Here is a 26,149-nt window from a genome sequence, read left to right on the forward strand (position 1 = left end):
TGCAGACATTTTCTATTTTATTCTGTGCTTATTTTATTTTATTTCATTTCATTCTGTACTGTTCTGTTTATGGTTTTGGTGAACATGTTCGAATTAGTGTTTCACTAGATAGACACTCATAGAGGGAGAAAAGCCACCCAGTGAGGGAAGCGGAAAAGTGTTTTACCTGTCTATGTAATTCTTATAGCAGATTTATAGTTATTTACATATACCTATTTGATATTAGATGACATAACACACTCTGCAGAGAAGGGTGTTATAGGTAACCTTAATATCTGAGACATATGAAATAATGTCTCTGATTCTGATTCTTTGTTTAATACATTAGTGGTTCTTATCTGGATTGATGTGTTATTATTGGGTTTTGGTCTCTGTTTCAAAAGGGCACTAAGCCCCTAATTGCAGAGTGAATGGTTCAGTCTTTGACACCTCCATGGGACAGGTGTCTTAGTGGAGGTGCCCAAGCTGCTACCAATGGCAGACAAGAGTTTTTAATGTGTCTGGTTGAGTGGATGAATTAGAAAGTACTTTGTAAAACTGCTAAGATTAAAAAAAGAAACTGACTTATTTGGAAACCTAACTAAATAACCAAGCAACCACAGTCTTTATTGCATAGATTTTTAATTCAATTGCTTCACCATCTGCAGAGAGTGAACCACTGAAGGAGCTAGATAAATGTACTTTTTCAGGACACGGTTTCTCGTTAGTACTACCATAGTAGCAGAGAGAAGAAATACATAAAGTGTTACTGCATAATTTATTTTTAAAAAAGAGCTCTAGGAAAAGAGAGTAGGCACTTCTACTGTATTGCAAGCTCCTGCAATAGAGAATATCACGAAGCTGGGAAAAAGATGCAACACAGATAAACGCTATAACACTGTCACACCATCTCTTTGTTTCCTTTACATGTTACTTATTAGCGCTTAAACAGCCTTGGTTTGTAAGCTGACTTTAAAGCAGAATGTCAAGAATACAAAAATATTCTGTAAAAACTTTTAAAGATTATGACTTTGTGTCAGTATGATGGATTGGCTGCTGTGAGTGAGAAATGAAAAGTAATAATGTGGTTGGAGTATGTGTTTATGTGTATGTTATGATGCCTCTTTTGTGACTCCAAGTTAATGTGCAAGAGAATGAAATGAGTCCTGTGGGGCAGACTGGCTTCTGTTCACAAACTGCATCCTGTCACAATCCAATTACTTTTCCATTTCCTCCGTGCCCTGTGGTCTTGTTGCTGTGCGTACTGTTCAAATATTGCCGGACAACTTATGCCTCAGTTTGCATGCATGCATGCATTAACACCCAGATGCACAAACGCATTGGGGAAAAAATTCAGCCGGTAACTATACTGCCTCCATCCATGAGAAATTCATCCAGACAGGGTATTTACACCACAATTTACAAGTGTGTTTTTTGAGTGTAGCTCAACACTATGAAAATCGGATAAGGGTGGAAAATATAAGAGCAAAATAGAAAACAGAAAGCAAAGGCAGACTTGTAATTTTGGACTACATGAATAGAATATGGCTTGATTGCTCTACTTTGAGTAATAAATGAATTATAAACTGACGGAAACGCGACTGAGGGTGAGATTTGATAGAACGGAATAAAAATAGATCAGATGTCCTCCTGCATTTCATATTCACTTCCATTGCACTCTGTTTACTACAAATGAATGAAAAGATAGAAGAGGATGAAAGAAGCCCCATGCATACCCCAAACACCATCAGCGCAGTTAGCAGATTAAATATATCTTACTCATATTTAAAATCAAATCACAATAGTTAATGCTGGTTGCTGTCACCAACACCTAATACAGCTCTCCTCCAGCCATGTTTCCCACAGCTTCTCCACAATCAATCTAAACAGGTGGAGAAGTCTTGGTGAATGGATTCATCCTTTGTTATTATGAATTACCTTTCCCCTTCCATTTACCAGCTCTTGTACATTGCAAAATTGAATTAATATGGAATGAATGAATGAAAATGGACAGTGTGTCAGTAAAGACTTATTCTAAATCTTCTCCTTTTTCGCCCATATTTCTCATTCATGTCACTCAGGATAACAAGGCTCCACCCGTGCAGAGAATATTGATTTGCCGGTGTGTTTTGGTCATGCTCTGTCTTTTTTGTTTTCACACATGTAGGCAGATTCTTTTGAGCGATCAGACCAATCTGCTGCACTGGGATTAGTCCATCGTTAGAGAGGAGGGGCGAGGGTTTTGGAAGGCAACATACTCTCTATCCTCCCCTTCACGGGTGAATGTATGTGCAGGCAGGGGGGAGGTGAATGCAGAGATTGTACTTGTGGGTATGTATGTATGGGAGTGTACGTGAGAGTACGCATGTGAAGAGGGTAGAGCCAATCACAGCGCACCTGGTACCTCTCCCCCCCTGCTGTCTCTTTTTTGGTCTGCTCCATCCCCCCCACCTCAGTGGTTTCTGCTGCAGTATAAGTCACAGCCTGCGCTGTTCTCTCTGACATACACACACGCGCACACATACGCACACACAGAGGGAGACTGACATGCACACACACGCATACGAGCACAAATCCTCTTACAACTCGCCAGTGCCCAGAGCAGATTAAGGGGCCGTACATCTCAAATTGTATTCCAAATGTGCCACCTTTGCAAGGGTCTTCTTCCTGTTCTTCTTGTACTTTTACATCTTCCTCTTGTGCACCAACGGGACTTCTCTGCACCTGCTTCTGCTGCTTCTTCTTCCTCCACTACGTCTTCAACCTCTGGCAACTGGCCCGTTTGCCTCTGCAGCTGAGATGACCAGGCAACCAGCCTGAGGCAGAGGAAGAAACTCACACAGACATAAGTAGAGAAGGGAAAACAAAAGGGGGAAAGAGAGGCTAGAAGGAAGGAAGTCGAGGATTAATTCAAATCTGAGAGCGCCCCTTGAGAAGAAAGACAGGCGAGGAGGGGTAGGTCAGCACGGCCAGGTTCGGAGAATTGGAGGTGGAGGAGGAGGAGGGGGAGGAGGGGGGAACAGGAGAGGAGAGAGCTATAGTTCAGAAAGGAGGAAACAGGGAAGAAAAGAGAGGAAAAGGAGCAGAGCATTGATCATGAAGGCTCTGTTGCTGCTAGTTTTGCCCTGGCTCAGTCCGGCCAACTACACAGACAATTTGGGCAACCTGCACATCCTCTATTCAGAACTGTGAGTACAACACTCAGCCTCCTCCTGCATCCTCTTCATCAACATCTACCCATCCTATCCCTCCATCAGCGCAGCTGTTATGTGTAATCGTGCATTTTGTTTACTTTTTAAACCCATTTCTTTGTGTCTGCATTCAGAGCGTTAATGCATATTTGTATATTACTTCCAATGTTGACATTCGGATCATCGCTTGAAGAGTCAGGGTGTTCTTCTTTGTTGTGAAAACAACCAGTCAGTTGCTTCCTGATGCTTTGGTCACTGGTTGCTGTGGCGCTAAAACGCAGCAGAGCCAGCAGGTTGTGCTTTATGCTGTCCAGGACGGTTGGGATGCTACAGAGCGGCACTGCAGCATGGCATCTCTGCCTTTATCTCGTTCTCTTTAGTAGCATGTGTGTTAGTGTGTCACTACTGTATTGACTGGAGCAATACAGTATTTGGACACACAAGCGAGTATTTTTTACACACACAAACACTGTGTGTGTACAGCCTGTATGGGCTCTCGGACGGTTGTAACTACTCTGTGTTTATTTGTGGAACAGACTTTCACCACATTAAAAATTCATATCTGGCTACTCTCAGTTTGCATCTACTGAAAATAAACTACACATTCACTTATACACACATTCATTTTGTTATACTGAACAAATTGAGAAATCTGTCTGTGTTGGAAACAACATAACATAATAATGCACCTGTTGCTGCACATTTCCTTCTAATTAATTCTGCATCAAACATTATATCAGAACTAATGCACATGGAAACATCTGTGTCAACATTTCTGTGTTCATTATAACCTGATCTGCAGAATACACTTCTAGTTAATATTAGTCATATGATGTAATGTCCTAGTAGTGCTTGTTTTGTTTGGCCAATAGTTTGATCTAAGTCATTTAGACCAGAGAAAAGTTGCAAATACTTTTATTTTTTGCTTGCAAATTGACATTGATGGATAATCTAACATTTAATACATTTACTGTACGTCACACCGTCTTCCTTCTTGGCTCCTCGGTCTCTCTTTGTGTGGGAGTAAGCATTGACTACATTCACTAGCTCCGTGTGAACTCAAAGCTCTGTGATCCCGGAGCTCAACAATTGCTCTTCTCTCCAGTCTGTCGGAAATGTCCCATTATATTGCATGAACACATGGAACAATGGACCGCCTCGCAAATCCCCTCATTTCATTTTATGCGCTCTCTGCACTGAGTGGGGCTTTAGCTCCTGCAGACAGCAAGAGCCCGTGTTGGGCAGCAATGGATGCCAAAGAGGAGAGGAAAGAAGGGTGATACACTGTAAATACTGCAAATCAAGTAAAACAGATTTATTATATTAGATAGGTCAAACTGATTTAATTATACACAGAAAGAAGTGGTTGAGGATGTAAGAAGAATAGAGTGGATGAACCATGCAGAGCACAGAAAAGAGTAGAGGGGAGATGAGAGGAGACAGGAGGGTATAAGGTCACTTCCTGTGCCTGCCTTCCATCTGGCTATACATACGGCTGCCATGGTGATGGTACCCAGCAGGCACAGTATGCAGGTCCTTTCAGCGAGTGCTTGTTTGTAAATAAAATCATATGATTTCTCTCTGACACTCACTAAGTGAGAAATATTGACAGCATGTGTTGGAGCGTGTCTCTGTACCAGTGACAGTAGCGCTTTTGCTGATTATGACATGACAGAGAGAGTAACTAGAAGCAGACAATCGCGGACATGGTGTTTTTCTGCCTGGCTAGTGAGCAGTGGAACACCATTTGTCTTTATCCATACTGTTGACAGCAGCAGCCTCCAGCTCCCGTTGTGCGACTACCGCCTCAGCCTACACCCTCTCTCCACTCGTCTTTCTCAGTCTGTTCTTTCGCTTACAGATGTCATTCTGTGTGTGTGCGATTGCTTCAGTGAGTTTGTATGGTGTGAGAAAAGCGAGAATGGTTATAATCTGTCTTATTTACACATCAGTATGCTTGTACAGGCTTGTTTACACACTATACTTGCTATACACAGGGAGTAAGTGTAACCAACATTGCAAGTGCAGAGTTAATGTCTCTGTGATGAAACTCTTAATAGGTTTACTGCCATTGTATTATGTCATCAACAGCCAATACAAACACCACGCTGGTACACGCAACACAGCAACCGGGTGTGATATTTACTGCCCACATCATAACAGTGCACACATACACACACACACACACCAGTCATTGGATCTTGCGTATTCCCTCCCCCAGCACACGTGGCATCCCCTGATCATCACAGTGTCGTGCTGTAGAGCATTAATGATTAATCTGTGTTCATTTCTGGGCTTGAGCTGAGATGTCTTAAACACTATGATTAGCTTAGCTTCCGTCTTTTCAGACCTCATCTCGGAGGTGTTTGATCACAACGAGCAATACGCACTCCTATTGCTCCAGACGACTTCAGCATGAACGCATCCTAACAGGCTTAGACACCCAGCCGCCGCTCACTCTTTGGATCTGAACAATACCAGTCATTTGTTTGTACCAGGTCCACCTCGAGTCAGAGGCAGCGCGCCATGCCATTCCATGCCCCCTTTAGCCGCATGTCTGAACCTAGTGTGGGGCAGGCTTCACTAATTAGAATTTTGTTTGGATTAAATATTAATCCTTGTTCTGTAGTCATGCAGCTCCCCCTGTCTCATTGTATCTAGCAAGGCAGATACAAGTGATACAGTGAAGGCCAGTGGGAGTGAAGCCAAAAGATAAAAGTCATGCTTACCACCTCTTGAAGTACTTGCACAGCTTTCCAAAAATTAAATCAGTTTAATTATTTCTTTGCATGGGATTCTAGTTTATGAAGCAAATTCAGTGAATCAACCATGCAAGCATTTATATGCAAAGGTGGGCAAAGTCTACAGAAGCAACACAATTAAACATGCAAGGAGACATGGGGCAAGGACACATGCAAAGGACACACTGAAGCAATTCAGACTAATGCATTAATCTAAAATTGCACATTACTGTTCACATAAAACAAATATGGACTAATCAACACACCAAAGACGCATTTGATGTTGTATAATTGAAGTGCACGCCATGCATGTGTAAATACACAGTCACAAAAGAACAGGTGTGTGTATTCATTTATTCATGAACAGCAGTGAGTAGCAGATCAGTGTGTTTACTTCAGCAGAGCTTTCCTCTCAGGTGTGTCTGGTACTGTCAGCATGCAGAAAGGTTTGAAGATGAGTCTTACCGTGGTGTTTCATTAGGAGAGACTTTAAGTAAATTTAAACGTCTAATATTTTTTAATTCAGATGCCCTTCTTTCTTAGCTACATGATAGAAGTTAGGTGTATTACAAAGATTAGTATAAGTTAACCTTTGCTTATGACTGACTCAAAGTTTTGCTGCTGTTGATGGGTTTTGATGCATGACGTGTATGACATGAAATGCTTTCTGCATCGTCCTGTCTGCAGCAGCTTATCTGCAGGAGGCGTTCCATATGAGCAGACTGCAGAGCACGCATCTAACAGAGTGTAACTGACAGCAGAGAGGAGAGCAGCGTAGAGTTAATCTCTCACGTGAACGTCGCCTACTAAGTGTCAGGGCTTTTGGTTGGGCTGACCAGTGCTGGCTGTGTTTCAGGCTGTTGTACCATGGCACGTGGAGGTAGAGAAACCAGGACACTGCCAAGGGCTAGGATGGCATAGAGTGAAAAATATAGGCTAAAAGGTGCCAAAGGCAATGTGGGACAGCAGCCTGGTGGGGATTCTCTATGATTATGCAGTTCAGCGTAGCGTGGAGGGGATTACAGTTAGAGTTGTCGACACATCAACGTACACATCGTGCTTGACTGCAGCACTGGAAAACAGCCACAGTTGAGCTGGACATACGTAAGGTGTATTAGTAAGCAGAGATGGGCAGTAACGCGTTACAAGTAACGCGTTACTGTAATCTGATTACTTTTTTCAAGTAACGAGTAAAGTAAGGGATTACTATTGCAAAATCGGTAATTAGATTACCGTTACTTTCCCGTAGGAACGCTGCGTTACTGCGTTACTAAAACCGTGATTTTTTTTGCGAGAATGTCTCATGACAGTGACGTAAGCAAGTGCGACGTTGGTGACAGCAGCTGTGTGCAGATCAACAATGGATAATATATCGAGTGCGGGAGAGAGTATGAGCGTGCAGCGTTTAAAGCGTGGAAGTACTGACCTTACTTTGAGTTTGATTCCATAAAAAGTGACAAAAACATTAGCGTCCATCATGCGTGGGAAGAAAACTTCTTTTTACAGCGAAAAAAACCCCTAAACTTCCGAGCAAGCACCGAGTAGCTACGACGTGATGGGAAACTCACAGAGACACTCGCGCGGATTCTTCAACTGACCGCAGCACACCTACACCAGGGTAACCCTCCGCCTACCCTGCTCCTGCTTTACAGGTGAAAATAGAGCAAAAGGACCGCTGAGTCTTTGACTTTATTTATTTTCTGCTGTGTTTTACTTGCATCTGTTTGAAAGAGTGAGTGAAAACACAAAAAATATTTTATTTTATGTGCTGGAATGTGTAGAAAATAGGTTTAAATGTTAAACTAATTTATTCAAGTCAGAGAATGTTGCATATAATTAAATGTTTTGCTTGATGCATAAAGTTAAAAGATTAAAACTGATAAAACAAGTTAAAAAAAGAGACTTTTCCATTTGATTACATTTTGTATGATGGATTATGTAGAAAAAGTAGAATTGGGCTGAAAGATCTATCACTTTATCACCTCTTCAGGTTGTAAATCGTGTTTTTAAAAAGTAACTAAGTAACTAAGTAATTAATTACTTTTGAAAATAAGTAATCAGTAAAGTAACGGGATTACTTTTTGGGGGGAGTAATCAGTAATTAGTTACTGATTACTTTTTTCAAGTAACTTGACCAACACTGTTAGTAAGCTGAGATCCAGCTCAGCCACACACAGCAGAGAATAAATCAGTTTTAGTACTACTTTAACTCTTCTTCTGTGTTGACAAAAAGAGTATGTGATTGCTCTCCTGGTTGAAACCAGACACTGACACAGTAAATGCTGCATAAATATTCTTCAAGCCTGATCATGGGGTCGTGGCTCGACTGATAATCACACATATTGATTTGGTCAAAAACCATGACTCAGAGTTCAGGCTGTTGTAACAGGCTGACTCGACTGACACTGTGCTGGCTTCTCATCTGCGCTTGTGAACGCTCAGATGCATTAAGCTTGCCAAACCTGCGGAGCCACTGCTCACTGCACAGGAGCACAATAGACAGTTCAAACAGAAAGACAGGATTTATCGGTTACTGTATGCGTTCCCTTTTGTTTTCAACACCCACTTATCTTTAAATGCGGTAAGAAGTCACGCCCAACAGAAGCTCACCTCCTACTTCAATTTAGCAGATCCGTCTTTAGAAACAAGCTTATCCCAACTGTCCTCACACGGGAGACGCGGCCCCTTCTAGGTTTGGCCTCATCCCCTCCTCATGCGGCAGATGGGATTACCCCTCACAGCAGGCGGATCCAATCAACACACCAGCACATCCTCTGATTAATACTCTTCTAGTTCATCATTAACTGGATTACTCTGTCTTTATGTCACTCTCTCTTCACTTGATCTATGCATCTATGCATCACTCTGTCCATTCCCCCCAAATCAAACTTTATGTATCTGGCATGCACACCTTATGTGTGATTGATTCACTACACTAATCAAGGAAGCAACTCTGCATCAAGGTTTTATCAACACAAATTCAATTACTGGCGGCCACTCCTACTGATACTGCGCTAGCATTCTTGTGCAGCCGTTTTTTGTGTGTCTATGTGTGTTGTGACCACAGGTGCTTCCCCAGAGCCTTGTGTTTTTATTTCAGCTCAGACTGTTCTAAAACAAGTTATGCTTGGGACTCAGCCAAGAGCTGTTAGAGATAGACAGCTTTCACTCCCTCTATCAGCTAGATTGGATGTACACCAAGCCCAGAGTCTATGCATAATTGCTGGATTTCCATGATTGATTTTCTGATTATAATTTTGAATCCTTATTTTTTGGCACATACATACTGTTACAGTGATGAATGTTCTTACTGAACATGGCCAGGGTTTAAAGCTCAGGTTTTGGACTGCCCTAAATGCTCTGTTTTTAATATATATATATATATATATATATATATATATATATACCTGCATAATGTCAAAGAGAGCAGATAAAACTAACATCATCCCATCCACATCCACAATTCTGTTTTCAAATACAGAAGCCCCACCTACCTCTTCAGCCTCAAACCTCCTCTTTACCAGAAGCAGCCAATTAGAATTGAGGGAGAAAGGAGCTAATATGGCTTGTTTCAGACAGTGAAGTGTCAGTGAAGTCCAAGACTAAAATTATGGAGTGGGAAAAGAGCCTAATAGATCCACTTGACCAGCGCAATAAGGAGGGTGGCCAAACATTCTTGAGCACATACCTTACATACCAATGGCGCAAAACAGCAAAAACAAATATTGCTTTTGCCTTTTTGTGCAATCATTTGGTTATTTTTGTGTTTACAGTGTGGCAGACAGGAGCATTTTAAGCCATAAAATGACTATGAAACTGTATATATACTGTTTACATATCACAGTAAAACCTTCTGTACACACATATACATACGCACACATGTGCAGTCTACTTCCGGGCTCACAGTGTAGCGTCTGCTTATTTCTCCTGGGTTCTCACACGTTATATGTCTTCGTTATATTTTCAAACCCATCTGAAAGTTGGCAATAGGAGCCAGCACTCATCAAGAACAACTACCTGCCGCTGCACTTAACATTAATAAAAGAATTAGAAGAAAGGCACATTAGTCATGCAACGCCAGTCAAACTGTAGTTCACAGGCAGGTCAACAGAGGCTGTGTCACCACAGACTTAAAGTGTGAGTTTGTGTTTAAACAGTGCTTTAGATTCCAAACTGCATGTATCATTATAATCTGTTACCTACATTTGAAAGTATGCGCTGAGCCCAGTTGCTGTAGCTGACTGTCTGACCTGGAATTGTCACCTTATCAGAGGTAATTTGCGTTGTATGCGGACTGTGGCCCAACATGACTGTCCGTGGCAGTCAGGGAGCGGAGAGAGTATTTGGGTTAGAAAGGATAATCCACTCACCCCTAAAGAGGATTGGAGAATCTCAAGGGCTTTGATGAGTTGTGAGCTGGTGTTTATTTCACATCACATGAACAGCCAGGGCGCTTGGGCACGATCAGCGTGTCTCCGAAAGCATCATGGGTAATTGTTATTGCTCTGGAAAGAGTGCGGGAAAAAGGAGGGGAGGGTAGTTGCATAAAAGGGAGCAGGAGGGGCTGAGCGCTAAGGTATTTTGGTGTCTTCGCTCTTTATCTTGTCACAGATCCTGGGGTTTAGAGAGATGATGTGATAACTGAGGCTGTACAGGACAAGTATACTGCAGTGCTAATGAGCATCCTCTAAGCTGAGTGATCATCTCCTGAAACATGATGCTGAAAAACAGCTTTGCATAAGCACTCAAAGTCCCATTTTTAAAATAAAAGGATATGTTTCATGATATTATGTAAAAAATAAAAAAAAAGGAAATAAAGAGAAGTGTATGCTGTTTGTGTATTTCTCTGTGGATATGCAAGCACTTCACCTCTCCAGTGTACAGACTTAATTGGCTCATTTTCTTTGGCTCTAAGGTTGCAGGACCACCCTGGTGAGAGAGACAAGGGCTTTCTATCATGCTTCCCTGCCTTCAACCTCATGTAGTGCAGATTCTGGACTTAGCATTAAAAGACAGACATTAAAACTCTAAGCAGCAGAGATACGGCTATGGTTTTAAGGCAACTCCTATTCCCTAAAGAAAAGAGAGGAGGTTTTAATTAACAGAAGACAAAGCCTTTAATAAACTGGTCCTGAACTAAACAATAGCGCTATGCTGCTATCTCACAGACTTTGTATTATGACGCCTATAAGTTTCAAAGTGTAAGGGGTCTCGATATATTTCTGTCACGTCTTTATCTGAGACCCATCACAGCGCAAGAAATGAAGCCTTCGAGATCTTAGGTGATCTGTTGGCAACGCACACATTCAAAGCTGGTGTGTATTCGTTAATTTTTTTCTGACATTTTTTCCAAGTTTTGGGTGGTCTGTAAAAACTGAATGAACCCGTATTCAATAGTATTTGCACGTTTCCACAGGCTGACTTTGGTTTTCCGTTTTCCACTACTCATGCTAAAACAGGAGAATGTTGTCTAAGTATTGAACTCCATATATTCGCCATGACCACTACTTATACACAGTACAATACCTGTGAAATCAGTGTGTGGGTGTGTGGAGAAAAGCAGTCACACATGTAAGTCAGAAACACTTGAAATAAAAAAGGACATTGTTTTACAGAAATAGCCAGAGCTGCATTAACATACCTACTATAATATTACAAAAATTAAGGCCTAACTAAAAGTCTTCTTCTTTCATCCTTTTAAGTAGTTTTCTGTATGACTAATGCATGATGCATCGACGTTAACTGAGAATCTAACGCCATGATACTGATTCTTGCATCCAAACAACCCCGTCTTTTTTGCAGGCTGAGTGATTCCTGGATGTATTTATTTTTTCTGTGTGATGGCAGACAGGGGACCAAGAAGTAGTTAAGAGGGAACCATGGGAAGCCAGAAAATTCTATCAGGAATAAATCCAGTGTTGCAAATTGGCTTAGAAAATATCGAGCACGATTTTCAGGCTGTTGTCCAGCGCCCAGTGCCTTAATACAAATAGCATTACAGGAAAAGTTGTACTGCGTTAAAATCTAAAAACATTTTTGATTAAGCTGTTTTGTACACTGTTGAAAAGAATATCTGAGATCTCTCAAAACAAAAAGCAGTAATGCTACAGTATTAAAAAGTTCAAAGGAAAAGTCAAAATACCATTTAATTAATATCAAAGCATAGTTATTGGTAATGCAAAATGTCCAATTTCACTGTTATATAGGGTTCATTAAATTCCTGGATCACTCATTCATTAATTCATGTAAGGTTAATGCTTCAGCTGGAAGTAACCGTAATTACTTTATATACTGCTGAGTAGCTTAATCTATAATAATATTGTATCATTTGCAAGTGTGATTATATTTTATATTTCTAATCTAAATTTGCATTTAATGATAACTATGGCCATGAAATTCATCTAGCGGAGTTTAAAGTACAAGATTTGCCTCCAGAATACAGTGGAATCGAATAAGAAACTACCAATATCATAGGATAGAAATACATAAAGTACAAATACATAAAAGTTGTACTTCAGTACAGTATGTAAATGGTTACACTGGTCAGTTCACCACTGATCCTAGCAATGTTTTCTTATGGTAAGGGATATTTCAACCAGCACCATCTGAATAATAAATTAGCCACTGATCAACTGTCAATCCAGCAATGCCGTCTTTAAAGCAATACTAACATACAGGAGGATGACTAATGCTCTCCTCACTCTGATTAGTGCTGCATGGCTTTGCCCTTCAATGGTGCCAGTAAAAATATAAAGGCCAGAAGGTTTTCCATGGTTATTTGCAACACATAATATCTCACAAGAGCTTCTGGACTCTGGAGTCTTAGAAATACTAATCTGTTTATATAATCAGGTGACAATGATAGGACATCTAAAATTGTCACTTATGTTCACAAGTTGTTTTGCAATTTTCAGTTTCTGTGTTGCATTTAAGAGAAAGGTTCACTTTGTACCATGTGCATATATGTATTGTTTCCATGTATATTCGTGCACAGGTGGGGAGTTTCTGCTTTCAGAGCAGTGTGCACAAGCTGAATTTAGATTTAAGTTTTCTAATTGACAGTGAGTGACGTGAGGAAAGCTTCTGCCCCTCAAGACTGCAGAGCTGCCCTCTCCTCTCCTCTTGATTGCAATATTACTCTATTCAGCCACTTCACTCAGTTAAGTGGTATGTTGCTGAATGGACATGCTTGATAGCGTTCAATTTACTAACTGAATGAACAAGAATAACACCGTGGCACAGCCCACACACAGGCAAACACATGCGACGTAACACAGTAGCACGTTTCTGAGGTCAGAAGAAGATCAATGGGCATTTCAGCTTTGTGTAATGTTGTACCTGACTACAGCTCGGAAGTAGAATCTACTTCAGGATTCAGTTATTTTCCTTGCCAAATATGAACAGAAAGCAGCATGCCCCACTGAGACATATTTATTATAGAGACAAAATACCACTTCCAGTGATGTGGTGCCCTTAAGGGGCTGATGGCTTACCTGGCTCAGTGAGTAATCTAGTTTCTTTTTGTAACTGCTATGATGCCCACGATTGTACTTTGCTTTCATTTACATCTCCTTTTTGGTTTAATATCCTACCTGTCAGACCACAGCACAGGAGAATGGGTGCTGCTTCTCTTGTTTTTCTGAGCTACTGTTGAAGCAAAGCCTGGGTTTGATCCAGCTCATTAAAACCCAGTTAATGTTTGTGCTGATGGCTCCACAGAGACAGCCGGAGAGACAAGCCAGAGTTATTCCTGCGTCTGATGAAGCATCAGCTCAAAGCCTTTATGACTTTCAGATGGAAGAAAATTCTGCAGCAATAGAATACCATGCTCTGTAGGGATATCTTTAATTCGCACACAAACATTCCCAATTTAATATTGTCAGTGTGAAAAGCCTTTCGTGGCTTGTAGCATTATGTGTGTATAATTGTATGTGTGTCTATGTATGACAGACTGTGGAAATGTGTTGCGGCTGTGTTGTTGACAGCTGGAACTTAGGAATTAGATTTGTTTTTGAGAAAAACAACTATCAAACGACTTCTGTTTTATATTCACATGTTGTGTCAGTTACCCGCTCTCTTTCTTGCATTTGTATTCAATCATCTGTCAGGGACGCTCACACTCAAAGCAGAAAACCCAACCTACATGTGATTGCACATACTGTCACAAAGATGGTACAAAAACTCTTTTTATATATTTTTTTCTTTTTGTGAGAGTAAGTATGAAATTTTTAGACCAACCTCAGATGGCGTGACAGATGAATTCTAAATGCGAGCACTAGAAAATGTATCTTCCCTTACCATATGTTGTTGTGGTTTATTGTACAGCCTGTGTGGTATCTCAGAGAGGTGCTGTCTGAGTGTTAAGGTCAGATAAGCAGCCTTTGTGTGAGGCCATCCCCGAGCAGAAGATATAGGTCGGCATGAATAAAGCCTGAGGGTGGAGGACATGCTGAAATCTGCTTGCATTTGTCTTGAGAGTCTGACCTTTTCATTGGCTGCTAACGCAAATGTGTTGACTTTCACTCTGACTGCTTCAGAATTCAGTTTATTAGGGAGTTGGAGCATGTTTTAAAACATCATCAATGTCATCTATTTATGAACACGTCTAGTAATAATTGCAGCCACTTTGTAATTTGAGTTTGCTACTGACATTTTGTTTTTCGTGTGTGTAGGTGTAAAGGAGCCTCTCACTATGGGCTCTCAGCAGACAGAAAGCGACGCTCGCAGGAGGGCGAATGCACTGACAGCACCTCAGAACTCACCATTGCCACCCTGCCCAATGATGGCCCCACTTCTGCTGCTGTGGCCCTCCTGTCAGATGAACCTGGTCTGGTCAACCCTGCCTTTGACCCCAGCATGGAGGATAATAGTCAGTCAGGCAGCACGACTAGCCTGGCTGCTCGGAGTAGCACAAAGAAGAGTGAGTGTGAGTGGGCGAATAGATGTTTGTGTGTGCTCATGTTCAATGCCATATGACGTTATCTGGCAAGAGAAGGAGCTAAAAAGGTGTCTGTTTGCCATAGTGACAGACTGAAAACCAACAGAGTACAGAGATCTCCAGTCACAGTTACACGGTCTGCAGTCAAAACCAAGCACCAAAGATCTGTATTCATACATATATTTACACCCGCAAATGACATGACACATAACACCAGTTTCACCAATCTATAAAATCTCTCTGTGGAAAAAAGCAGAGAAACACATAGAGACAAAGTCACCGAGATGCAGGCACATTATGCAGTCAAGGAGAAATGGAAGGAGAGGTAGGTTAAATATAGCCTGTGCAAGTGTGTGTTAATGCCCAATGACGTGATCGCAGCTCTTCCCTCATTTCTCCCACCTGTGAAACCAGGAAGCAGTCACGAGTGTTCCTATCTGCCCGTCCATTGCTCTGCTAAAGTAAGCGCATAGGCAGTGGGGAAACCAAATGACGCTGCACCAGCACTTTAGGTCTGGTCAACTGAGCACCCTCCGCCACCACCACGAGCACCACTACTGCTGAACAAGCTGTCAGCTCCAGAAGCGGCTCGCGCTTTTAAAGAATAATGTGGCTGTCAGGAGCCTTCACATCTCCATGGGCCTGCAGAGGGAGGGAGGGGCACTGCAGAAGCTTGCTGTCCCGTGCTCCGAGCAGCCGGGCTGGGGCTTCTGTCTTCAATGGAAGCTCCTGTAGCCTAAAAAGCAAAGTACAAGTACAGACAAGAGCCTCTCTGGGAGGGTCTCTTTTGGTACCAGTCGCTAGAGTCCACTACTGTTGTTACGCAACCATGTAACTTTACTGTGCACGGATTTGGTTTATTAATTAAAGGACTATCAGCTGAACGCATTTCAAAAGATTTGAACTTTTTAAAACTTGCCAAAAAAAACAAAAACATAGCCCAAAGAGGGAAAAGAAAAGTTTTCTGTTATATAAGAAAAAATAAAAAGATTAATGGGGCCCCAGTGTTTTCCCCAAAATTTTACTTGTAAACAAATATAAGCACGATTAATTAATGTATTGCTTCCAGTTTCTAATATGCTACACTTGAATTCATAACAAGAGGTACCTTGACTTGAGTATCAGTATTTTATTTGCTAATATCATTGTTTCTTTGGGGGAGTAGTAGTATTTTCTTAAAGCCTCGACTCACACATTACCTGAATATGGTGAAATTTGCAGCTGGAATGCGTTTTTTCTTTTTGAGCTCTCTATTTTAACAGTGCAAAAAAAAGAAAAAAAAGCATTGTTCAGCCTGAGAGGCAGTTTGTGGTCTCTCGAAACTCATTGATAAGGCATGCACTCTGACCACAGCGGAAATAAAAATACCAAATGGACACACTGAAATGTAGAAGGAAGAGACGGTCTCTTTTACAGGACAACCATGACATTCCACTTGGTTCATATAAGAAATTCCATTAATTGTTTGTACTACAAAAATAAATTTCAGTTTCTGAATTCTAACCTCCATGCTGCAAGTTTGAAGTGCGTGTGGAAGCTTCAAAAAGTTCCTTAAATATCAAGCACAGTCCCCCTAATCCAGTGTTGAATCAGAGTTAGGGATTGAGGCTTCCAAAGCTAACCCACCATTTGTATGCAAGGTGGAGTGTTAAGCTCACTTTAGAAAGAGTCAAAAACACAACTAGTGATACAACACAGAAAAGCACTGTGCTGATCAATACACAGTGCTTTGAACAATGTAATTCTTATGTTCATTTCACAAAAAAAGGGAAGCTAATCCAAAACCCTAACAAAACTGGACACTCTTCTTTAGTAATATCACTTTGCACTGTTTAGATCCTTTAGAGATTTAAGGGTTATGGGTATTATTCAAACAGGTCTTCCTGCATTATACAGGTAATTGCAACAGGATCACAGATTGCTTAATGTCTTTGGTGCAGCTCTGAGAAAGCTTTCCATTGGCTGTGAGTGAGATTCAGACATGTCTGGGCATGTTGAGGGTGAGGTCATCTTTAAAGTGCCTCTCTTTCACCCCTGCAGTCAGAAATTTTGATCGCTCTTCAGTGAGGAGTCGCTCCTTCAGAAGGTTGAACAGGGCCTTCAGCGTCTTGAGGAGGACTAAGAGTGGCAACGCTGTTAGCAATGAGACATCTGAGGAAAGAGACAATGCCAGAAATTCCAGTGTGCCACAGGAAGGTATGGATTAAAACCTTTATATCTGTGTTTCTGTGTTTCCCTGAATGTGTATACTTGTTTCCTCAGCTTTATATGGAGGGTGACACAGCTGGGTCCCACAGTGTAACAGTAGTATATGTTTCTTTAATAATTCAGCTGTAGATTGCATAAGCTTGTGCAGACAGATCATGGGAGAATGGTAGCCTGAGGGATGGGATGGCCAGAGGTCGCTGAAGATAAAGCAGATGATGTTCCTACTTCTGTCTCCACTACCTGTTCTTCTTTTTTATCTCATCCTTCTATTCAACTCTACCATATCCTGTCATTCCTTACCAACTTGATGATATATTCACCTGGGAAAGCAGTGTTCTAGACGTGGTAGAACCATAAGATGTATGTATGCAGTAAAAAAAAATGTGCCGTAGTGATATTTAATGTAATCTCTACAGACTGGCACTTGTGGTGGAAATATAGCCAACCATAGAGTATAACGTTAAAGCAGAATTGCAGTGTGATTGGACGAAGGAACGTGGGATTGCGTAAGAATGAAGGATGACGAATGATCTGGGAGTAGATTATTCTCAGAGGCCATCACTGACGGGGCTGAGAGAAAAGATTAAATATTCATTGCCTGCCACTGAGAGACAAAGATAGACGGGAAGGATGCAAAAGTGAAGTAGACGTAGTTCCATCCTGGAGAAATGTAAGGAAGAGTGGATGCAGAGTAAAATAAAATGAAAACAAATAAATAAGCAAACACATCATACAGTCCCATTGGGGTGGGTAAAAAAAGTATGTGACAAGATGAAGCAAGACAGAGGTTGAAAGGTGAATGATGGAGAGAAAGGAGGATTACATAACGGCTGTGAGTCTCTCTTAATGTGCTCTCCACCCTTGAAGCAATCTGCTGCAAAAAAGACAAAATATTGACTTTGTATTGGAAAAAGTGCAGCGAAGTGTGGAACAAGTGTCTGAGGCTACAGAGACAGAGATACGAGGCGAAACAGTGCATTTAGGAATAAGAAATGAAATGAAAAACTCAACTTCTTAAAGACTTTGGCCAAGGCTGTCAGCCAAGATAATGTCCCCCACCCATTTCCACATGGTCCTGTTCAGAATGAATCATTCTGCCATTTAGTAAAATTCAACAAATTCAACAGTGGGTATGTGGGAGGATTGCACAAAAGAATGACATAAAACTAGAAGAGACATACTCTTTCATTAAAAATGCTGAGGCTCATAATGAGGTCTGCATTATACTCGAATCCTTTATTTTTTGCAGATGATCAAGTACTGAGGTGAAAACAAGGGAAACAAATCTGTTGTGAATCAAAGTAGTTGGACTGTGTACAAATTTAGTGTGTATTACAACTTTTCTTACATCCCCACCCTAGTAATAACTTTGTGGAAATGTGAAATTTAGGGTTTTCCCAAGCATACTTGCTACAGATGTATGTGACTAATGATACAAACATCACAGAGGATAATCAGCCAAGCAAATTTTCCCTCTTGACTTCTACAAGTTTGTTTTAGTAACCTTAGGGAGTAGAGACAGCTGGCTCCACTGCTGAACCTCTACACTACGGTATACCTCCATCTCCCTAGATGTGTTTGTCTTTTCCTTCTCAGCGCTCTCCTTTTCTCCCATTTCCTCTCTTGTTTTATTTGGCTGGGTCTTTTTGGCTGTTGATCTTTGTACAATAGAACTTAACACAGCCTTTTCCTTCTTCCCCAGTGGTGGCTCTTCCTCAGCTCCATCACCTGATCCCTGATGGTGAAGTTACCAGTATTAAGATCACGCGGGTGGATCCCTCAGAGCCACTGGCCATTAGCATCGTCGGTGGCAATGAAACCCCTTTAGTTCGCATTCTAATCCAGGATATCTACAGAGAAGGTGTCATTGCTCGGGATGGACGCTTGCTTCCCGGGGACATGATCCTCAAGGTATAGTGAGTTTAACAAAGCAGCTGGAAGTGATAAAAAAGTCCTCCGTGAAATTACATTTCCACTTGTCCTTCAGGTAAACGGCATTGACATTAGCAACGTGCCCCACTGCTTTGCTGTGACCACACTCAAACAGCCGTGCCAACTCCTCCGGCTAACCGTGCTCAGAGAACAGCGGCATCGCTACCGTTCGCATTCGCATGGCCACCCACATGGCCACATCACTGGGGGCCACCCATCACACGGCCTACCCCATCATCCCTTGAGAGATGATAGCATCCATGTGGTCCTGAACAAAAGTGCTCCAGAGGAACAGCTGGGCATTAAGCTCGTGAGGCGGCCAGAGGAGCATGGAGTGTATATCTTTCACCTGCTGGAGGGTGGACTAGCTGCACGTGATGGGCAACTGTGCATTGGTGACCGCGTGCTTGCCATCAACGGGCACGATCTACGTTATGGCGCACCAGAGCACGCTGCTCTACTCATTCAGGTCTGTTAGCAAGTCAAGGAAAGACTGCATGCATTAGCATTACATAGAAAATTCACAGTTGTGACAAATTCACCTTCATGTTGTTACAGACCATAAACAACTGTGTTGTGATCTTAATGTGAGTCCCTGAGGTATTAAAGATAATTGTGGTGATTCAGGCTAATTGTGTTGTGCTGTGCTGTTGTGTCTGCATTCAGTGCAGTTAATAGTATTTAATTGTGGTTACTCCCTGATGGACTGGGCCATGTGGCTGCCTCTGTATCCTGGTTGATGCCAGTCAACGATGGTGTGTTTTTGGTTAATAGTGGTTAATTGCAGTGTGTCTGCGGCTGACTGTGCAGGGTCTCTGGGCTCCAAGTTCCTGTCTGGGTTGTTTGACTGGCTCTACTGGGTCTCTGTGGAGCCAAGATGGCCTCTCAGAGTAGGCACTTTCTGTCGGAGATTAAGAACTGCCAGGATAGAAATTAAATTAGTTCAATTAAGGCAATAATGAGCTGGACTGGCTAATTCAGGACTCAGCTCTTTGCTAGAAAGACCCGTGGAACTCTCCAAGGAATGAGAGCATGGGGAGAGGGATGTATCCAGCCAGTCTGTGTGGCTGTATGCTTGCATATGTGTGAATGCGTGTAGGTCAGCCTGGAGTATAGTTCTAAGAGTTACGACAAAGTGGCAGTGAAGATTAGCTATCCAGAAAATTTCACTCAGAATAAAATTAATTTCCCCATTTAACTGCAACACATGTCAAATTTTTCTGTGGTTGTTTTTTAGGCAAGTGAAGAGCGCGTCCATTTCATAGTGTCTCGTCAGATCTGCCTGCCCACTCCAGACCTCATACAAGAAGATCCGTGGGGCATGGATGGTCCCCCACCATATTCCCCTGTGGATCTAGAGCAAACACTGCTGGTGAGAAGCTCATACAGACACATATATATACACACACAAGAGACAAGGACGGTACTGATACACAGAGGAGCTTTGTTCCCCCGACTCCCCTTCCCGTGATAAATATTCGCTTTCAGGTGCAAATGATCCATGGAGGTATTATTCTCCAGTCAAAGCTGAGTATGTCATTCAAGCAGTACAGCAGGAAAGCTGTTTTGTGTTGCACCCCCATCGATCTCCTATTTTTTTCACCACAAAGAAGACATCCCAACCTTTACTGTTTTTTTGAACATAGCAATTTATCTTGCTCTACGACAGAGCCAAGGTGAAAATTCATGGTATAATTTCAGGTTGATCAATTCCCTTTGATTTTTAAGAGGCAATTGTTTTGGCTTCCTGCTATAAGTAGAATTTGTCTGATTTCAAATTTGAATGTAATTGGCACAAAAAAAATGCAAGTTTGCGATACTTTTTGTCTTTGCCACAATATTTAATCACTATAATCACAAACTTCCTTACAGATCTCTACTTTGGGGATATTTTGCATATACAGTACAGTATCTTGTGGAGAGTTCCTCCTCTTTCAATGTCACCGGGATCAAAACATGTAAATGCATATATTTTTATATATCTTTGATTATATCTTTAATGCGGCTGCTTGAGAAGTGACTGATAAGAAATTATTCATTGTCAAACCAAAGGTGACATCTAGCGAGATAATGCTGCTTCATGAATCTTTAGTTTTGGGGACATTGTTCAGTGGTCTAGGGCAGTGTTGACAAACCAGTAATAGTCCAGTTAGGACAGCACAATATTAACTGAATCGTAATATTTTTCCCAGTGTCAGCTTATATGTTATACCTGAGTGATTTAATTTATAATAGTAGGGATTCGTGTGGTTTGGCCAAGACATATTCCAAGACATGAGAAGTACAATACTCTGCTTCATTATGCGGCCATCAGGGGCCATATCCTCACTTTCATCCGAATGCATAGAAGTTTACAGGAAAATGACCTCATTTGTTCTATGACCTCACTAAATACATTCCTGGTAAGTTTAACATCTTAAGTGCTAGTTTCAAGTCTTTTTGTTTTATTACTCCAGTAGTGTAAAAAATGTTGATAAATCAGGATGTTCTTTAGGTTAACACTGTATGCAGTGTCTGTAAGCTACTTATTCAGGCTTTACTTGTCACATCAGGTTTAAAAACACCAAGATGGGATTGAGCAAAATGCTCAACCAGAAGCTTCAAGATTGCACATTGCCCACTAACCAGTGGGTCATGTCACACTGATTGCACCAGCTTCTAAATTCTTCTTTAAGTTGTGTACATACTGATAAGCCAGTCTATTTAACAACTATCCAGCATTTTGCCTAAAACAAACCTGGTAAAAATAACTGGCATGCCACAGAAGAAATCCTTCTTTTGAACTCCAGGTGGTTGTTCTTTAATCACCACACGAAATAGCTAGCTGCTTGGCTAAGCATAAAGAACAGAGATGACAAAATATCTTATGTGAGCTCGCTGTGCTGGGAGGTAACAAACTCTGCTCATTACACAGCATTATTGTTCATCAAAAGCCATCAAATAATCTGGGAAAAAACAGACAGAATTGACAGTGCTTTAATATGAAAGCCAGGTAATGTGTTCAGTTTTCGCACTGTCATGCCATAAGGTCAGTCAAGTGATCTCTTGTTGTGAGTGCAGCTAAAACGTGTGAATGTGGCACATTAGCAAAGCAGGACAAGCTACATCCCACCAACCTCAGTGTGTCCATGTGTTATTCATTAGTATTCAACTCTGCCTCATATGACTCACACACTTGCTATGAATAAAACCTCATTCACTTTATCCCATGCAATGCCTCGTTCAAAACATCAAATAACACATCACGACTCTGTGTATGAATCTCTGCATTCAACATGGACAAAGACTGAGGAGGCACTTGAGCTGCCTAATGTTCTACCATAATAACCACCATATATTATACATTAACCAATTATGCTGACGAGGTCATTCATCAATCAGCTTTTAACTGTGTCTATGTTATTGGGCTCTTGTTCCCATAACCCAGCATGGGTGGCATTCATGTGACTTCTACCATTATTGCAAGTCTCACAGAAAACGCTCCTCATTATTATGCAAATGCACTACATCTAAATCTAATTACATTATATAATTTATTTAAGATGCCCTTGGTGTAAGTCATTATTATGTTTGGAGTGACGGTGCACGCGGACACTCAAAACACCACAGTGACAGCATCAGTTCTGAATGTGTGGTATGTCCATTAACATCACAGTTGGAAAAGAAAACGGGATATTAGGGGAAGGAATAAAAAACAACCTTGGTTGTTTTTAAAATCAGTCACTTTACAAAAAACTCTTTACTTCAACTATTTGTCTGTCTGCTTTCTGTCTCCTGTAAAGGACTCTTGTCAAAAGCCTGCATGTTATGAGAAGACAGTAAGTCTAAATAAGGAGCCGCATGACTCTCTGGGTATGACAGTGGCGGGCGGCATGTCCAGCCGAGGGTGGGACCTCCCCATCTACGTTACAAATGTGGACCCTGATGGAGTGGTGGGACAAGAGGGCTCCATACGCAAAGGTAAAATGAGTTGTCATCTAATTATGTAATCATTAGAATATTACTCATGTATTTCAGAAGAAATGTGATGTCTGTAATCTGTGCAAATAATTACTCATATAGTGGATTAAGCATGAGTTTCATTGCATAAAAATTCTGTCAGTATTTATGTGGGTTTGGTGATGAATACTTGTAACGAACAGATGGGGTGATTGATGAACATTTAAGGCTCATGTTTCATTATGAAGGTTATTCATGCAACAGAAAACTCTGGTGCTGCTGTGGTTCAGTGCTCCGCAAATTGGCTCTAAGAGATTTAAACAAAAACACAAACAAACATTAGCATAGCAGTGCTCGAGACTTGAACTCCAATTGCAATGCAGAAGAGAATTTGTCAAGTATCTAATTATTTTGCTACATGAAATTCGTCAAGACCGAACCAGCAAAACATGAAGAGACACACAATAGCTGTATGGAAGAGCAGCAGCCTTAAAATCCTGTAATGCTACTGAAGGCAGGGAGAGTGGAAGATTTTTAGCCCCAAATGCTGATTCCTGCATATTCACCTTAAAATAGAACCATATTAGGCCTTTCATTACTCTCAATCTCAATGCCTTAAACTCTGGTTATGAGAGGATTGAGAGAAATGCTGAGATGGGTGATAAGAAGTACAGTATGAAGGCTTAATAAAAATAGAAGTAAATTGAGTCTGTTGTCCTATTCATGGTTCAAGGTGCACATTATTGTATTCATAAGGGACAGAGCAGCAGCAGCTGCCTCCTTTTGTACGGTTATGAAACATGTTTGCGTTTTGTAATGGAGTGCTAATTTGTATTTGCATATCCTCACAGGGCAAATGTGTCCTTTGAGCTGCTTACTAGCAAGATGGACTCTGCGATTATCAATTTATCTTTGCACCACTTTCATCACTAGGAGGCTTTTTAAAGCACAGGTGGTGCTTAGTTTCCATCTCTTTGTCTTCTAGCGTGGAGGTTGATGAATATTAAATAGGCAGATGATGTGTCCCACGTCTTGTTTTAAGCTGTTATGAGGGTATCAGCCCCAGGCAGAGCTTGAGTTGTGCTGTCTATATCTTCCCCTGCAGGTGACATTTTGTTAAATGTGAATGGCATGGATTTGACAGGGGTAACACGAGGTGAGGCCGTGGCCAATTTGAAGAACACCTCCTCTCCTGTTGTGCTCAAGGTTTTGGAGATGCGTCCTCCAGAGGACTTTGTGCAAGATTGCACATTCCCACCTTGTCTTACGCCATCACCTACAGACAGCATCAAGAGCCCGGTGCCTAATGACGATTACTCCCCACTGTGGGTGTCATGGCTGCAGCTACCCAGGTAGAGTACCCACTGCTGCCTTTGCATCATCTCCATGTACAATTGTATGCTTTTTCTGAGGCCAGTATAAATTAAACCCCTCACACCGGTCCTTGTGACCTCTGCCAGCTGGTGCCAACTGAAATTTTGACAAAGCCAGCTGGGAAAGGAATGCTCATTATACTTTTAAAACTAACCTTTCAGCTTAAATATTTACCACTAAGATATCAGTTAAACTTTCTCTATGTTCTTAGCATATGAATTTAGAAGGTGTGTTAGAAAGACAGCTGTGTACTGATAACGACAAACAACTGCTGCTCCTAGTTTTATAAAGTATGATGAAACAGAGATGCAAAGAAACCAAGCACTAAGTCACAGTGAAAATTTAGCTTTGGACTGTGATTTGGTGCACTACTGATACAAAGTCCAAATCACACCTGCATTCAAAGGTTAGCCAGGCCTTTCTCTTTAGAGTGGGGCTCATTTCAGCACTCTATCTACAGCACACATGCTCAGTATAGATGCACAGTATGTGTAATCTAAAGATGCCGTTGAGAGATTAGTGTGATTAATCTCCCTCTTGGCTCATGCAGGCATCTCTACTGCTGCAAAGACATCGTCCTGCGGCGGAGCACTTCGGGCAGCCTGGGCTTCAGTATTGTTGGAGGTCAGGAAGAGGTCAACTGCAATCAATCCTTTTTCATCCGCTCGATTGTGGAGGGGACACCAGCTTACAATGATGGCAGGATAAGGTATCTGCTCGTTGGATATCACTTTTTTTCCACAATTGCCCATGGGCAAAATGTTTTAGAAGTCAAAGAAGATCATTTTCAATTCCCATTTCTCTGTCTGTGTAGGTGTGGGGACATCCTGCTTGAGGTGAATGGAAAGAGTACTTGGGGGATGACACACACAGCACTGGTTCGCCTTCTGAAGGAGCTCCGTGGCAGAATCACCCTGACCATAGTGTCCTGGCCTGGTAGCCTGCTGTAGCAGTGCTTTAAGCCATCCAGCACTGTTTCGGTGGCAGTGACCAAGGAATGTCAAAGGCAGAGCTTTAGTCTGGCTGACTACCTAATTTTGCTGTGAGGGAGAAGCTTAGAATAGTCGTGTAGCTGTTTGGATACCTCACGTCTGATGGACAGCCGTGACTTCGGCAGGAGTTTGGAGGGGGACAGACATAAGACTGGATTGTTACCAGAGGTTAACGTGCCCCTCAGAAAATGCTGAACTGGGAGGATCCAGGCTTGAGACACTTTTAACTAAGATGTTGGGTGTTATCAGTTTAGAGGACATGATCATTCTCTGGCATCGAGTGGGAGTACCGACAGGAGACACAACATGTTGCCAATTCCAGTAGTTATATGTTAGGATATGCGTTAAGTTGGACTCACATTTCTCTACTGTAACTGTTGGGTGTCTAAAAAAGATCCAAGCACTTGTAATATGTTTATTTTGTTTGTTTGTTGTATGGCCTTTTAATGTAGGCTTTATTCTGTTTGTACTGACAGTGGTTGTCATCTTCATCTGTTGATCTGAAGACACGTTGCCAAGTAGTAGTCTGTGAGGTTTTTTATGTTATGTCAGAAGCTATGGCTAAACTATCAAACCACTGGCAAAGAAAATATATGAAAAAATAAAGGATTAATGTGTTCATAACATGTTAAAAGATATTTAATTAGATAACAGTGTGGAGGCCTTACTAATTTTCTTACATTTAAGAAAAAAAATGACTTGGTTTCTGTGTATCAGTGGAAGGGCTGAGGCCCATCTACTGCAGTTCTATCTGTCACGCTTCGGCCTGTGTAGTACATCTGATGGTACATTTGGTTAACTGATCAATAAAATCATTTGAAAAATTGGTTGCTGTGACAAAGATGATTAAAAGCA

At 41.5% G+C, this 26,149-nt stretch overlaps 1 protein-coding gene across 5 annotated transcripts in view; it reads left to right on the forward strand.

Moving 5' to 3' along the window:
• The window catches only part of lnx1 (ligand of numb-protein X 1), a 35,288-nt gene extending 9,167 nt beyond the window's left edge, over positions 1-26,121 (forward strand). For 2 of the 5 annotated variants that reach the window (XM_085266436.1, XM_085266437.1), the window contains exons 3-11: positions 14,584-14,837; positions 16,890-17,045; positions 18,760-18,968; positions 19,045-19,458; positions 20,227-20,361; positions 22,772-22,949; positions 24,034-24,280; positions 24,853-25,011; positions 25,117-26,121. In XM_085266436.1, coding sequence (XP_085122562.1) covers positions 14,584-14,837; positions 16,890-17,045; positions 18,760-18,968; positions 19,045-19,458; positions 20,227-20,361; positions 22,772-22,949; positions 24,034-24,280; positions 24,853-25,011; positions 25,117-25,252 — 1,888 coding nt within the window. In that variant the 3' untranslated portion in view covers positions 25,253-26,121. Of the gene's footprint in view, positions 1-2,990; positions 3,168-14,583; positions 14,838-16,889; positions 17,046-18,759; positions 18,969-19,044; positions 19,459-20,226; positions 20,362-22,771; positions 22,950-24,033; positions 24,281-24,852; positions 25,012-25,116 lie in introns of those variants that run through there. The other 3 variants (XM_085266440.1, XM_085266439.1, XM_085266438.1) reach the window with 3 other exon arrangements.
• The last annotated feature ends 28 nt before the right edge of the window (positions 26,122-26,149 follow it).

The sequence above is a fragment of the Mchenga conophoros genome, linkage group LG23 (genome assembly GCF_057382185.1).
Source record: "Mchenga conophoros isolate Kocher_MC1m ecotype Shallow Benthic linkage group LG23, M_conophoros_male_GT1.1, whole genome shotgun sequence".
Taxonomy (NCBI): Eukaryota; Metazoa; Chordata; class Actinopteri; order Cichliformes; family Cichlidae; genus Mchenga; species Mchenga conophoros.